Genomic DNA, 15,390 nt, shown 5'->3' with positions numbered 1-15,390 from the left:
TTATAAGGGCTTATAAGTAAGGGCTTATAAGTAAGGGCTTATAAGGGCTTATAAGTAAGGGCTTATAAGGGCTTATAAGTAAGGGCTTATAAGTAAGGCCTTATAAGGGCTTATAGGGCTTATAAGTAAGGGCTTATACGGGCTTATAAGTAAGGGCTTATAAGTAAGGGCTTATAAGGGCTTATAGGGCTTATAAGTAAGGGCTTATAAGGGCTTATAAGTAAGGGCTTATAAGTAAGGGCTTATAAGGGCTTATAGGGCTTATAATAAGGGCTTATAAGGGCTTATAAGTAAGGGCTTATAAGGGCTTATAGGGCTTATAAGTAAGGGCTTATAAGGGCTTATAGGGCTTATAAGTAAGGGCTTATAAGGGCTTATAAGTAAGGGCTTATAAGTAAGGGCTTATAGGGCTTATAAGTAAGGGCTTATAAGTAAGGGCTTATAAGGGCTTATAGGGCTTATAAGTAAGGGCTTATAAGTAAGGGCTTATAAGGGCTTATAAGTAAGGGCTTATAAGTAAGGGCTTATAAGGGCTTATAGGGCTTATAAGTAAGCATTTCACAGGGGTACCTGTTGTATTCGGCACATGTGACTAATAACATTTGATTTGATTTGAAACACTTCATTCAGCCAATAAGCTGCAGTACAGGTCAGTTAGAGACACACAGTAAACTGCTGTTGCTAAGTCCTCAACTGCTCCCTATCGCATATATAGTGCGCACAAGTAGTACGCTAAATAGGAAATACCATTTGGGATGCACCCTTTATCTCCCTTTCTTCCTTGGATCACTGGTCGCTGAGAGGTTCTCGTTATTTAAACCAGTCATGACCGAGACACTCCAGTCCCCCCCTCTGCCCTCACACAGGCCACTGTGTTATTTAAGTAGGAGGGGTCGTAGAGACCAGCGGAGCTAAAAGGTGGGTGGGTGGGGGGGCTATCTACTGTGGGGATCTCAACGGTTCATAGTATCCATTTATGAACGTTGTCCCAAATGGCACCCTATTCCCTATGTAGTGCACACTACTTTTGACCAAGGCTCTGGTCAAACTGGTTAAAATTAGTGCACTATATAGGGAATAGGGTGCCATTTGGGATACTAACATGGTTCTCTAAACCAGTGGTCACCAACCGGTCGGTCGCGATCGACTGGTCGATCTCCAAGGCATTCTTAGTCGATCACCAAGCATTTCTGTAAAAAATAAAACGATAAATCCTTGTGTTTCTGTTTGGTTTATTAGTTTTGCGCTGTTTGTGCTACGTTAATTATCTTAACCTGCTACATTAATTATCCTAACCTGCTACGTTAATTATCCTAACCTGCTACGTTAATTATCCTAACCTGCTACATGAATTATCCTATCCTGCAACTTTAATTACCCTAAGCTGATACATTAATTATCCTATCCTGCTACGTTAATTATCCTAACCTGCTACGTTAATTATCCTAACCTGCTACATTAATTATCCTAACCTGCTACGTTAATTATCCTAACCTGCTACATTAATTATCCTAACCTGCTACGTTAATTATCCTAACCTGCTACATTAATTATCCTAACCTGCTACGTTAATTATCCTAACCTGCTACATTAATTATCCTAACCTGCTACGTTAATTATCCTAACCTGCTACGTTAATTATCCTAACCTGCTACGTTAATTATCCTAACCTGCTACGTTAATTATCCTAACCTGCTACGTTAATTATCCTAACCTGCTACGTTAATTATCCTAACCTGCTACGTTAATTATCCTAACCTGCTACGTTAATTATCCTAACCTGCTACGTTAATTATCCTAACCTGCTACGTTAATTATCCTAACCTGCTACGTTAATTATCCTAACCTGCTACGTTAATTATCCTAACCTGCTACGTTAATTATCCTAACCTGCTACGAATTGTCAATTCTGGTCAATTCTGACATAAAGTGTATCTCATCTAGTCAAACCCCTGTAACTGTTAGCAGTGAAGAAGAGGCGAAGCGAGAGGGTTTTACTCCACCCCCAAAAATGTGTCCATGTTTAAGCAGATCATGAATTATTAAGCAAGTGAGGAGTTTTTGTATGGGGGCAATGAGAGTACGTTGAATTTCGTCAAGATAAACATGAATTGCTATTTTGATACGTAATGTTTATTTGATCTAATAGAAGTTTGGTAATGTTTAGGTTGTTAGTACTGATATAAGTGTGATGCAAGTGACATCCTGGCAACTTTGAAAATAAAAAAAAACACTTTATATCAGAGCTGTCCCTGTTGAAATTCGAGACAGTCTATGCGTATTCATGAGGTTGATTAATTTGTAATACCTTTGCCATAGAATTCAGGCAGTTGACGCCAACCCCTCTCATCGAATATTGAACATCCCTCATCGAATATTCATCACCCCTCAATGAATATTCAAAGTATTTGATGGAGAAGAGACCACTCTTAGGGAGTTTTCCCATACCAAAGGGGTCTAATATTTATCTACTTCATTTAAAAAAAAAAATAATAATTTGTAAATTAAAAAAAAAAAACTTTTCCACTTTGACATTATGGGGTATTGTGTGTGGACCGGTGACAAAATAATCTAAATATAATCTATTTTAAATTCAGGCTGTAACACAACAAAATGTGGAAAAAAGTCAAGGGGTGTTGAAAACGTTTTTATATGGCTCTGTAACTGCAGTTGGTGTTTTACTACTGGTTTCAGAGCTGAGGTGAGAGAAGATGTTCGCCATGTTTTGTGTTTTTGCCAAGGATTGTGCGACGTCACGCACCCAAGAAGGCTCGACCAATCACCCGACAGATATTATTGACTGCCTCCAGGGACAGACCCAATCCGGTGTTAGCTAGAACCTCGCGACTCTGTCCGCCTGTGGGGGTAAACAGCCTGTGGTTACCTAGGTTACCTCATAGGCTCACAGCAAAACACTTTTTCAAACACAATGTTCTTGTCGTCTGCTCGTTTTAGACCATTACAAAACTGCATTTTAGAATAAGGCTGTAACGTAACAAAATGTGAAGAAAAAAAATTCAGTGGTCTGAATATTTTCTTAACGCGCTTGTATTTGCTCTGGCTCTAATCAGCACTACTCCCTTATTCATCAACCTCACCTGCAGACAGACTCCCTAGAGATACCACTGTTAGAGAGACACAAGAACAGACAGTGAGGGAAAGAGAGGAGGGATGGAGGGACAAAGCACAGTAGAGGAAGGATGCACCCCAAATTAAACCCTATTCCCCTATGTAGTGCACTACAATAATCACTTCACTACATATGGAATAGGGTGCCATTTGGGACCCATCTGAGTGTGACGAGAGATGAGTATTTTTTCATACATTTATTTAACTAGGCAAGTCAGTTAAGAACAAATTCTTATTCACAATGACGGGCTAGGAACAGTGGATTAACTGCCTGTTCAGGGGAACAGTGGATTAACTGCCTGTTCAGGGGAACAGTGGATTAACTGCCTGTTCAGGGGAACAGTGGATTAACCACCTTGTTCAGGGGAACAGTGGGTTAACTGCCTGTTCAGGGGAACAGTGGATTAACCACCTTGTTCAGGGGAACAGTGGGTTAACTGCCTGTTCAGGGGAACAGTGGGCTAACCACTTTGTTCGGGGGCAGAACGACACATTTTTACCTGGTCAGCTCGGGGATTCGATCCAGCAACCTTTCGGTTACTGGCCCAACGCTCTAACCACTAGATAACCTGTCGTGTTGGTGACAAGAACACTGTCTTAACATGCTTGTTACGCGGAGCGACACTGGGGAACCCAAGAGCAGTCTCAGATGAGGAAACAGGGATGAATGAAACCAAAATATTTATTGTTACACAGGGAGATATGGAGTGCAGATCCGGGGAAGCTCGGTTGAGTTGCAGAAAAACCAGATGTGGAGACTGAGGTTGGAGTTGGCTGAGTAGAACAGGGTAAACAGGTCCTGAGGGGAATACAAGGTAGTGGTGGTGAGATTGCTAACAGTGAGGTTTGGAAACAGCGCCCCTTGTGCTCAGTGCCGGTATTACTGAATATCACTGTACGGCACAAGGCCGGTATAAAGGTACGACAATCCGGACACCGCCCAAGCCCAGACAGCAGTCTGTTTCTGCCTGAGAATCATTTGCCTCTCAGTACAACTAGCAGGCAGGTCAGAGGTCAACTGGTTAGACTGTCTCTGTCATCACAAACCCAGTCCTAATTATGTTTGACTCAACTCCTGGCTCACACGCACACACACATCCACCAACACCCACCCACCCACCCACCCAACCACACACACACACACACACACACACACACACACACACACACACACACACACACAGACACACACACACACACAGACACAGACACACACCCACCCAACACCACACACACACACACACACACACACACACACACACACACACACACACACACACACACACACACACACACACGTGTTCCCGATGTGAAGGAATAAACTCCTTCGGAGAAGACCAGTGTAAAGTACCTGCTCCGGTCATAGGGTGAAGGACTTAGAGAATTACTGCCAACTGTGAGATGTCTCAACGACACTATTATGGCTCTAAAAACAAGAAATGGTCCTTTACTGAAGTGGTGCGGGTGTTTGATGAAATTACAGTGTTGTGTTACTGTGTTGTGCAAATGGTTGGAGTAATTATGTTACTATGCATGGAACTGGTTTAAACTGTTTGGCTAAGGTATCTAAGACACACACACAAACGCACACATACCCCCCATTGTCTCAGACACACACTGAGATGAAGGAAATCTAGGACACCCAAAGGTAATTAGAGCTGCTAACTGTAAATGAACAATGGTGAGATCAGAAAATTATTTAAAAATATTTTATTTTCATGATGTATCAGGAGACAAGGATGTTTTTTTCTATTAAAAATGGTGTGTATGTTTGTGTGGTTCAGTTGTACTGTCATTGTAGTTGGGGAGACCGAGTGTGTTCTCTCTCTTAAAATAAATAAATAAAACTGGTCAAAACTGACCCTCACCCACCACAAGTCAAATTTATTGAAATAGAAAGTCATTACTTTCTGATTGGACTCAACATGGCCGCCCAGTATTTTATTTATAAATCCTAAGTCACACAAACAATCACTGTTTTTTTTAATGAAATTGAGAGTGAGGTATTCAGATTCACGGTTATATTATTAATATAATATAAAGCACATCCACTGTTCCATTGTAGTCTTTAAAATCAAATAAAACAAGTTATATCACAAGGACAGACTACGTAAACAGCATCTGATCAAATTACGTGACATTTGTGTTGATTCTTACAGTCAATAGCTATTAGCCAGGCATCTTGGGTAATCCAGGGATGAATGATTGTGACCTCTCTGGATCAGATCCTCTAGTGGGAATGTGTGGATTGAAGTAGTCTCACTGTGGAGATCAATAGGCTACATTATCATATTCACATTGTCCTCGTGGGAGCAGTCTAAATGACTGGTCTATTCGATCTGCAGCTCGTGGCTGTCTGAGAGCCCACAGCTGGCCTTGTGTTCATTGAAGAGCTTGACCAGGGATTCCATGTATAGGCCATGATAGTGGTCCACCTCCTCCTGAGTGGGAGAAGGCCTCTTTGGCACTGGGATAGGACTACCCACTACCGTGGTGACCGGACAGTGGTAAGGCATCCAGAACCAGTGTTCACCTACAAACAGACATGGGGAAAAGCTCATGATCTTCTTAAAGAGTTGCTGGAACCTCCAGCCCACACTCCCTTCTAACAAGATCACCTGGTGGAACATATTGTTCTCCCCATACGAGTAGACGGACACCAGGTTAGCCCCAAACTCCAGGGCCACCCGGACGAAGCCTTTCCTCTGTTTCATAACCAGTGTTGACCCCAGGCAGGCTCAACAGTGACTCAGCAGCGCCCCCTATCCCAATCACCACCGCATTGCCTTGTCCACTTTTAGACAGAGTGTGTTTGAGACTAGGCTTGCTGACTGGACAACAACCTGTGGCCATGGCATATTCCCTGTAGACGGGATCTTGAAGAGGCCCCCCAGGATGCAGAGGCAGGAGCGCACCCCAGGAAAGAGGTCCATAAAGCCACAGGCCTCAGTGCTAAAAGAGGCAAAGGCTCCGATACTGAACACCCCATGAGGGTGACTCCCTAAAATGTAGTTCTTGTTTGGGTTCAACGCCGCTGTTTTCACTAACTTCATTGGGAAGTAGACCCTAATGTGCTTCCACACTTTCCAGTTTCTCACAAATGCACTTCTCCTACCTCCTCTTTTCAGGTGTGTGCCAGTCCGTCAACTGCCACACGAAGTAGAGAACAGGCAGTGGCCACAGACAGGTCAACAGAAGGTACATCATCAATCCAATAGATGCCATACCTAACAGAACAAAGCTCCATAAACATTTCAGAACACTGATATCCTCCAGGAACTTCTTGTGTTGACTCTTTTCCTGCTTCATCCCTGCAACCTTTTCTGTAGTCCCCCTGCAACCTTTTCTGTAGTCCCCCTGCAACCTTTTCTGTAGTCCCCCTGCAACCTTTTCTGTAGTCCCCCTGCAACCTTTTCTGTAGTCCCCCTGCAACCTTTTCTGTAGTCCCCCTGCAACCTTTTCTGTAGTCCCCCCTGCAACCTTTTCTGTAGTCCCCCCCCCCTGCAACCTTTTCTGTAGTCCCCCTGCAACCTTTTCTGTAGTCCCCCTGCAACCTTTTCTGTAGTCCCCCTGCAACCTTTTCTGTAGTCCCCCTGCAACCTTTTCTGTAGTCCCCCTGCAACCTTTTCTGTAGTCCCCCTGCAACCTTTTCTGTAGTGCAACCTTTTCTGTAGTCCCCCCCCTGCAACCTTTTCTGTAGTCCCCCTGCAACCTTTTCTGTAGTCCCCCTGCAACCTTTTCTGTAGTCCCCCTGCAACCTTTTCTGTAGTCCCCTGTAGTCCCCCGACCTTTTCTGTAGTCCCCCTGCAACCTTTTCTGTAGTCCCCCTGCAACCTTTTCTGTAGTCCCCCTGCAACCTTTTCTGTAGTCCCCCTGCAACCTTTTCTGTAGTCCCCCTGCAACCTTTTCTGTAGTCCCCCCTGCAACCTTTTCTGTAGTCCCCCCTGCAACCTTTTCTGTAGTCCCCCCTGCAACCTTTTCTGTAGTCCCCCTGCAACCTTTTCTGTAGTCCCCCTGCAACCTTTTCTGTAGTCCCCCTGCAACCTTTTCTGTAGTCCCCCAGAACCTGAGACAACCTTTTCTGTAGTCCCCCTGCAACCTTTTCTGTAGTCCCCCTGCAACCTTTTCTGTAGTCCCCCTGCAACCTTTTCTGTAGTCCCCCTGCAACCTTTTCTGTAGTCCCCCTGCAACCTTTTCTGTAGTCCACCCCTGCAACCTTTTCTGTAGTCCCCCTGCAACCTTTCTGTAGTCTCAGACTGCTCCCCCCTGCAACCTTTTCTGTAGTCCCCCTGCAACCTTTTCTCAGAGTCCCAGAACCTTTCTGTAGCCCGGTCTCAGACTGCTCCCCCTGGCGACACCTTTTCTGTAGTCCCCCCCAGAACTGCTCCACAGAATCCAGACACCTTTTCTGTAGTCCCCCTGCAACCTTTTCTGTAGTCCCCCTGCAACCTTTTCTGTAGTCCCCCTGCAACCTTTTCTGTAGGCTCCCCCCTGCAACCTTTTCTGTAGTCCCCCCTGCAACCTTTTCTGTAGTCCCCCTGGGAGACAACCTTTTCTGTAGTCCCCCTGCAACCTTTTCTGTAGTCCCCCTGCAACCTTTTCTGTAGTCCCCCTGCAACCTTTTCTGTAGTCCCCCAGAACCTGCAACCTTTTCTGTAGTCCCCCTGCAGCCTTTTCTGTAGTCCCCCTGCAACCTTTTCTGTAGTCCCCCTGCAACCTTTTCTGTAGTCTCATAGACTGCTCCCCCCTGCAACCTTTTCTGAACCTAGTCCCCCTGCAACCTTTTCTGTAGTGCTCCCCCCCAAAAGTGTTTATTAGCGTGACTCCACAAACAACTGTCTGGAGAGCACTAGTACCCTGCATGGCGGTCCATAGTACGTACCTTTGATCACGTATCAACTGAGGCTGTAGAGATAATGATTTATTTCCACTCATCCAGACACTTTAACACACTGGCGAGCTGGAGAGACAGCCCGGTCTCATAGACTGCTCCACAGAACCTGGAGAGACAGCCCGGTCTCATAGACTGCTCCACAGAACCTGGAGAGACAGCCCGGTCTCATAGACTGCTCCACAGAACCTGGAGAGACAGCCTGGTCTCATAGACTGCTCCACAGAACCTGGAGAGACAGCCCGGTCTCATAGACTGCTCCACAGAACCTGGAGAGACAGCCCGGTCTCATAGACAGCTCCACAGAACCTGGGGAGACAGCCCGGTCTCATAGACAGCTCCACAGAACCTGGGGAGACAGCCCGGTCTCATAGACAGCTCCACAGAACCTGGGGAGACAGCCCAGTCTCATAGACTGCTCCATACACAAAGCTGTTTGAAGAATATCAACTATAAAAACATATTTAGATTTATTTAACACTTTTTTTTGGTTACAACATGATCCCATATGTGTTATTTCATAGTTTTAATGTCTTCGCTATTATTCTACAACGTAGAAAATATTAAAACAAAGAAAAACCCTTTAATGAGTAGGTGTTCTAAAACTTTTGACCGGTAGTGTACATACTACCTCAATTACTTCAACCCCTGCACATTGACCCTGTACCAGTACCCCCTGTATATAGTCTCATTACTAACCTGTACCCCCTGTATATAGTCTCATTACTAACCTGTACCCCTGCACATTGCCCCTTTACCAGTACCCCCTGTGTAGTCTCATTACTAACCTGTACCCCTGTATATAGTCTCATTACTAACCTGTACCCCTGTATATAGTCTCATTACTAACCTGTACCCCCTGTATATAGTCTCATTACTAACCTGTACCCCCCGTGTATAGTCTCATTACTAACCTGTACCCCCTGTATATAGTCTCATTACTAACCTGTACCCCTGCACATTGACCCTGTACCAGTACCCCCTGTATATAGTCTCATTACAAACCTGTACCCCTGCACATTAACCCTGTACCGGTACCCCCTGTGTAGTCTCATTACTAACCTGTACCCCTGTACATAGCCTCATTACTAACCTGTACATAGCCTAATTACTAACCTGTACCCCCTGTATATAGCCTAATTACTAACCTGTACCCCCTGTATATAGCCTCATTATTGTTGCTTTTTATTATATATATATATAATATATTTATTTTTAAACTTCAGTTAATTTAATAAATACTTCAGCACTTAAAACTGCGTTGTTGGTTAAGGGCTTGTAAGCATTTCTCTGTTGTATTCAGCATGTGACATAAGATTAGAATTATTGTATCTAAACCGCTGTGAAATTATAATTTCAAGAACCAGAAATATTTTACATCTTCAGCTGGTTTTACAAAACAAAATAAAACACATCTACCGGTACAACTTCTTAGACTTGCTTTCAATGAGAACGACAGATCTATAACTCACTTTTCTATGTGAATTCGGTTCGTCACCCGCAAAAAGCAGTTTTAAAATAGAATATGCTGATTGATGGGGAATTATATAGTCCAGAAGAGTGGGTCCAAGATCAGAGAGGGGAATATTTTATTTGCAGTCTACCGGTCCATGTCCTAGAGAGGGGCCAGTTTCTGTCCAGAGGATAGGGGGCCATGTCCTAGAGAGGGGCCAGTTTCTGTCCAGAGGATTGGGACCACAACCAGATAAGCATTAGACTGGTGGCCAGTCACTGTTTAGCTACAACTTTCCTCACTCCTCATGCTCCCGTGGCACATGACACCAGAAGGAGTGGAAAGTACAGAAACGAGCCCCTCTCTAGGAATGTTATAGCTAAACAAAGCCTAGCAACCAGTCTAGGTAACCATAGCAACTGGCAGTCACCAGCGTGGGTGGGAATCGCATTCTCAAATTTATATGAATTAATTTCCATTCCATTGATAGAGAGACAACTCCTGGAAGAAAACAACCGTCAACTTCTAAAATGGGAAGAAAAAAAAGATTTTAATCCACCCGTTTTTAAGTGAGTAGGATTGATTTGAGTCCATTTAAGTTTAAATCTTGCCGGTCACAGCTCCTCTGGTCACACAGGAAGGACAGTAGTACTCCATGAGTGTGAACCTCCGGGCTGGAACACACAGGACTGACTGGGGTTTAAAAGTGAGGCCTTCTCTGCCTGGCAGTGTACTTTGTGTCAGCTCGGACTTCCCTGGAAAACAACACACACCACAGAGAGGGAAGACTGTAAGAGACCAGCCTTTCTGTTACAGAGCCTGATGACTCCCTCATCAGGGGTTGTAAACTATATGAACATCATAATGTTGACCTGTACAGGATCAGGATCCCTGCCGAAATGAGGGTAGCAAGGATCCCTGCCCAACAGAGAGGGTAGGCAGAGGGGTACATACCTGCCCTGTCTTCTCCTCCTCTCCTTCTTCTCTAGGACCCAGTCTTTTCCCTTCTTTGCAGACTTGCCCTTCATGTTCTTAAAGCGAGATCTTTACAAAAGACAAACAGGAAATGACCACCAGTAGACACAGGAAGGGATTGAGACACCGCAGCTCTAAACAACCTGTAGTTATGTTTGACACATTTCATCTTCAAATCGGCTCCCTGTCTTCTCTGACAGATGTGATCAGAGTCATTGTAAAGGACGTCACACTGCTTGCTAAGCCATTTCCTCCTGATTCGGCTCATACCAAGGCTCCAACCCAGGACCTCTGTCTCGCAAACACACAGGATCACACCCCTTAACTTCTTGGTGACTGGGGGCAGTATTGAGTAGCTTGGATGAATAATGTGCCCAGAGTAAACCTGGTACTCAGCCATAAAAGCTAGAATATGCATATAATTAGTATATTTGGATAGAAAACTCTCTGAAGTTTCTAAAACTGTTTGAATGATGTCTGTGAATATAACAGAACTCATGTGGCAGGCGAAAACCTGAGAAAAAAATCCAACCAGGAAGTGGGAAATCTGAGGTTGGTCGATTTTCAACTCCGCCCCTATTGAAGATACAGTGGGATATTGGTCCTGTTGCACTTCCTAAGGCTTCCACTAGATGTCAACAGTCTTTAGAAACTTGTTTGAGGCTTCTACTGTAAAGTAGGGGCTCATAAGGGCTGTTTGAGTCAGTGGTCTGGCAGAGTGCCACAGGCTTGTGACGTGCAGTCATGAGAGAGTTAGCTCGCTTTCTATTGCATTTCTGAAGACAAAGGAATTCTCCGGGTGGAACATTATTGAAGATTTATGTTAAAAACATCCTAAAGATAGATTCTATACATCGTTTGACATGTTTCTACGGACTGTAACGGAACTTTTTGACATTTCGTCTGCTCCTAGTGAACGCGCTTCGTAACTTTGGATTTGTTTACAAAACGCACTAACAAAAGTAGCTATTTGGACATAAATGATGGACATTATCGAACAAATCAAACATTTATTGTGGAACTGGGATTCCTGGGAGTGCATTCTGATGAAGTTCATCAAAGATAAGTGAATATTTATAATGCTATTTCTGACTAATGTTGACTACACAACATGGCGGATATTTCTTTGGCTGCTTTGGGCTCTGAGCGCCGTACTCAGATTATTGCATGGTGTGCTTTTTCCGGAACGTTTTTTTAAAAATCTGCCACAGCGGTTGCATTAAGGAGAAGTTTATCTAAAGTTCCATGTATAATAGTTGTATCTTTCATCAATGTTTATTATGAGTATTTCTGTAAATTGATGTGGCTCTCTGCAAAATCACTGCATGTTTTGGAACTACTGAACATAACACTCCAAAGTAAAATTAGATTTATTTATATAAATATGCACTTTATCAACCGAAACATACATGTATTGTGTAACATGAAGTCCTATGAGCGTCATCTGATGAAGATCATCAAAGGTTAGTGATTCATTTAATCTATATTTCTGCTTTTTGTGACTCCACTCTTTGGCTGGAAAAATGGCTGTGTTTTTCTGTGACTTGGTGGTGACCTAACATAATAATTTGTGGTGCTTTCGCTGTAAAGCCTTTTTGAAATCAGACACTGTAGCTGGTTTAACGAGAATTGTATCTTTAAAATTGTGTAAAATACTTGTATGCTTGAAGAATTTTAATTATGACATTTTTTTGTTGTTTTGAATTTGGCGCCCTGCACTTTCACTGGCTGTTGGCGGGGTGGGACGCTACCGTCCAACATATCCCAGAGAGGTTAAGTGTCTTACCCAGTCGAGACACAGAAAAGCTATTTGGACGAGCAAGTGGACACACTTCAGGCCGAGTTTCCCATATCTCCATCTGCTACATCACGTGATGTCAGAGGGCGGAAAAGCTGCCCGGGCAGTAACTGTAATCAGGCAGGAAGACAGCCCTCTGTCTCTCTGGGAGATGAGCCTGGCCTGACGACAAGACTTGTCCAAATGCCATCTACCCCAACTATGTTAATGCATTGATTAATGAGTCTTCTCATTAGCATAAATGGTGGTAAACAATCACTACAACACTTCTAAAGTTGAGGATGTTATTTCTTTACCTCTGTCCTGTGAATTGGACTTGATTTGGGACGTCCCTGTCCACTGTCTCTGACACTAGCCCCTGAAACACAGGGACCACAAAGCATCAGCGTTCAGCATTCAAGACAACAGTCTCTACAAATGAACCCTTATTCTTTTCCTCACCTTGGGTAGGGTTCCTGAAAACCCAGCGAACAGACACAGGAAGAACCTGATGGGGATAAAAAAAAAGAGAGAAGAATGTCAGTTTTAGTCATTTAGCAGCCACTCTTATCCAGAGAGACTTACAGTTAAGAGAATTCATCTTAAAGTAACTAGGTGGGACAACCACACATCAGTCATAGTAAGTAAAACCATCCCTCAAAGTAGTTCCCTTAGCAGTCAGTAGTGTGAGTGTCAGAAAGACATGGGTTTGTGTGTGTGTGTTTCTAGTATGACCACCAACTGATGACCATAGAAATAGAATCTGACATCATTGACTCATTATGATATATTTACGCCATCATTGACTCATTATGCCATCATTATCTCATTATGACATCACTGACTTAACAGGAGAGGCCCATTCTATTGGTTAAATTTCTATGGTGACTACCAAACCAGGTTGGGCCGCTGGGCGGCAGGGGGGGGGCGACTCACTTTTTGGCCTTGGTGCTGTTAGGATAGTCCACCACCATGCCTCCACTGAAGCCTGCCTTCATGGCCTGGGATGTAATCAATTCCAGCTGCACACAGTCAAGTCTATTATTCATATGCACAGACATGACGTACACTGAAACGCTGGCTGGCAGGTTCACCTCTCAATGTTAACAATAGTAAAATATTAAAGTAACAAAGGTGTCCTAAAATAGAACATTTAGTATGAATATATATAGAAGGAAGACCGTCAACAACAGTACACAGATGAGAAGAGCGACTACAGGTCAGGAGTGGATATCAGGTGTCACAGAGTGTGTCGGCATGTTTCTGTGGAGACTAACTTTAAGAAACTATTTTCATATCACTGTACCTGCTCAGAGTTCTCTGGGTAAAGCTGAAACACTGCACGGGCTCCTCTTGACTAAAAAGATACGGGACAATAACACAAGTAGTTAGATTGGACAGAAGTCACTAGGGATCTCACCAGGGAGGAGTTAGATTGGACAGAGGTCACTAGGGATCTCACCAGGGAGGAGTTAGATTGGACAGAGGTCCCTAGGGATCTCACCAGGGAGGAGGAGTTAGATTGGACCGAGGTCCCTAGGGATCTCACCAGGGAGGAGTAGAGTGTACTGAAGAAGGTGTAGAGCCTCTTGGGGGGGCTGTGAGTCTTTTTGTCAGCATTGCAGAGCCACTGGAGAGCAGAAATACTGAGGGATGAGACAAAGAGAGGTAGGGGAGGACACAGACACAGGTAGAAAGAGAAGGATGGAGACAGACAGAAGGAGACATTACTAACTCAGTCTTGACAAGTCCATCAATAGTAATTTCTCAGTAGAGAACTCAGGTCTCTCTTACAGGACAGGAAGGACAAGCTCTTTACCTGATGCAGCCATCAAAGGTCCCAGGCCTGAAGGGCAATCCCTCCCCCATATCCCCCAACACAAGGTCTCCCTCCACCTCCCGATCCAGCGCTACATCTAGAGACAAGGACACAGCACTGGTCAACAGCGGAGCACAACAAACAAATATTGACTGCTGTATTTCAGGTTGCTGATCCTTCTCTAAATATGAATGCAATATTTTTGCACCAGGAATGACATCAATGGCTGTGCTGACGCCCACTTAACCACACTCACCCAACATGGCTGTGCTGATGTCCACTCCAACCCAGCAATGTCCCTCCTCTGACAGGTAGTCCCCACTTAGCCCGGAGCCACACCTGATGGGACAAGTTATAAAGACACATTCAGTCTAAAGTAGTTTTGATGTTGTTTTGTTCTCCTACCCAGACTCATTACATTAATGAGAGCCCTCAGCAGTCCCCTGGCTTGTACACATACCCTACATCGAGCAGGAAACAGGGCTGGTCCTCAGGCAGGTTCAGCAGCTCCACAGCTCTCTCAGACATCTGGCTCTGGATCTCAATCATCCGAGAACTGGAAATCAACGAGGAAATTATTGAACAGCTGATTACTTAGCTACCCTTGAATCATATTACATTCTACGGTCTCAAAGAGATTCCATCAAGGACAGCCTCTGGTCAGTATGTAAATGGTAAAAATGCAACGATTTGTATTCAAACACAGCGATTCGTATTATGCAGCCCATTGGAGGTCATTATCAAACCCCGAACTCACTTGTGAGAATATTTCTTGGCCTCCTCTTCGTTATAGAACTGCAGAACGAGTAGAAATCAAAACAACAAGAAGTTAAGTGCTGCGTGCAGGTAAACACAATATGTGTCGGGGAAATGTTGTCCACATAATGAACTAAACATAACTAGTCACTTGCTATAGGTAGGTATTTTGGAACAGATCACTAGCTAACTAACTTAGCAAACGTGTGTTTTCTTACAGTTAATGCGGCTAACGTTAGCTAGCTCTCGTCGGTCTTAAAAAACAAAAACATCATACTAACAATTTCAGGCGGAGCCATATGCTCGGGTCTTCGACAACTTGAGGCCATGTCTAATTTAGTTTACTACAAGATATCTACGAATGATCGATTTAAACCAAAAAAACTTTAACGTTTTTATGATGTCTGGCTACAGCTGAGGCTCCACATGTGAGTGTGACGTAGTATTTCAGCGACAAGGAAAGGGGCACGTCATTTAAAGAGACAGCCGCGTAGTTGAGGAAAAACAATACGAAAACGAAAACAAAAAACAAAAACGAAACGACTTCAACAACCAAAACGGCATTTTGAATGAAATGCATATCTAAACAC

The 15,390-nt window shown here is 43.9% G+C and overlaps 1 protein-coding gene and 1 pseudogene across 1 annotated transcript; both read right to left on the bottom strand.

The window, feature by feature from the left end:
• Positions 1-4,858: 4,858 nt before the first annotated feature.
• On the bottom strand, positions 4,859-6,447 carry LOC112239158 (annotated as a pseudogene).
• Positions 6,448-9,205: 2,758 nt separating this feature from the next.
• On the bottom strand, positions 9,206-15,264 carry bud23 (BUD23 rRNA methyltransferase and ribosome maturation factor). The gene is made up of 12 exons (XM_024407652.2): positions 15,082-15,264; positions 14,802-14,839; positions 14,505-14,600; positions 14,301-14,383; positions 14,045-14,141; positions 13,775-13,871; positions 13,532-13,582; positions 13,162-13,247; positions 12,688-12,733; positions 12,543-12,604; positions 10,428-10,517; positions 9,206-10,228 (listed from the first exon to the last, which is right to left on the bottom strand). The coding sequence occupies exons 1-12, from the start codon at positions 15,127-15,129 to the stop codon at positions 10,174-10,176; spliced, it is 849 nt and encodes a 282-aa protein (XP_024263420.1). The 5' UTR covers positions 15,130-15,264; the 3' UTR covers positions 9,206-10,173.
• Positions 15,265-15,390: the final 126 nt, after the last annotated feature.

The sequence above is a fragment of the Oncorhynchus tshawytscha genome, linkage group LG14 (assembly GCF_018296145.1).
Source record: "Oncorhynchus tshawytscha isolate Ot180627B linkage group LG14, Otsh_v2.0, whole genome shotgun sequence".
Taxonomy (NCBI): Eukaryota; Metazoa; Chordata; class Actinopteri; order Salmoniformes; family Salmonidae; genus Oncorhynchus; species Oncorhynchus tshawytscha.
This window is presented reverse-complemented; position numbering and strand designations above follow the sequence as displayed.

What these genes read in the sequence shown, in the direction of transcription:
- bud23 (XM_024407652.2), bottom strand. Translation starts at nt 15,129, where the DNA reads ATGGCCTCAAGTTGTCGAAGACCCGAGCATATGGCTCCGCCTGAAATT. An exon ending in ACCTTTGATGGCTGCATCAG is followed by an intron (nt 13,872 to 14,044) that starts GTAAAGAGCTTG and finishes CTCATCCCTCAG; the next exon opens with TATTTCTGCTCTCCAGTGGC. An exon ending in GTCCAATTCACAGGACAGAG is followed by an intron (nt 10,518 to 12,542) that starts GTAAAGAAATAA and finishes TCTTTTGTAAAG; the next exon opens with ATCTCGCTTTAAGAACATGA.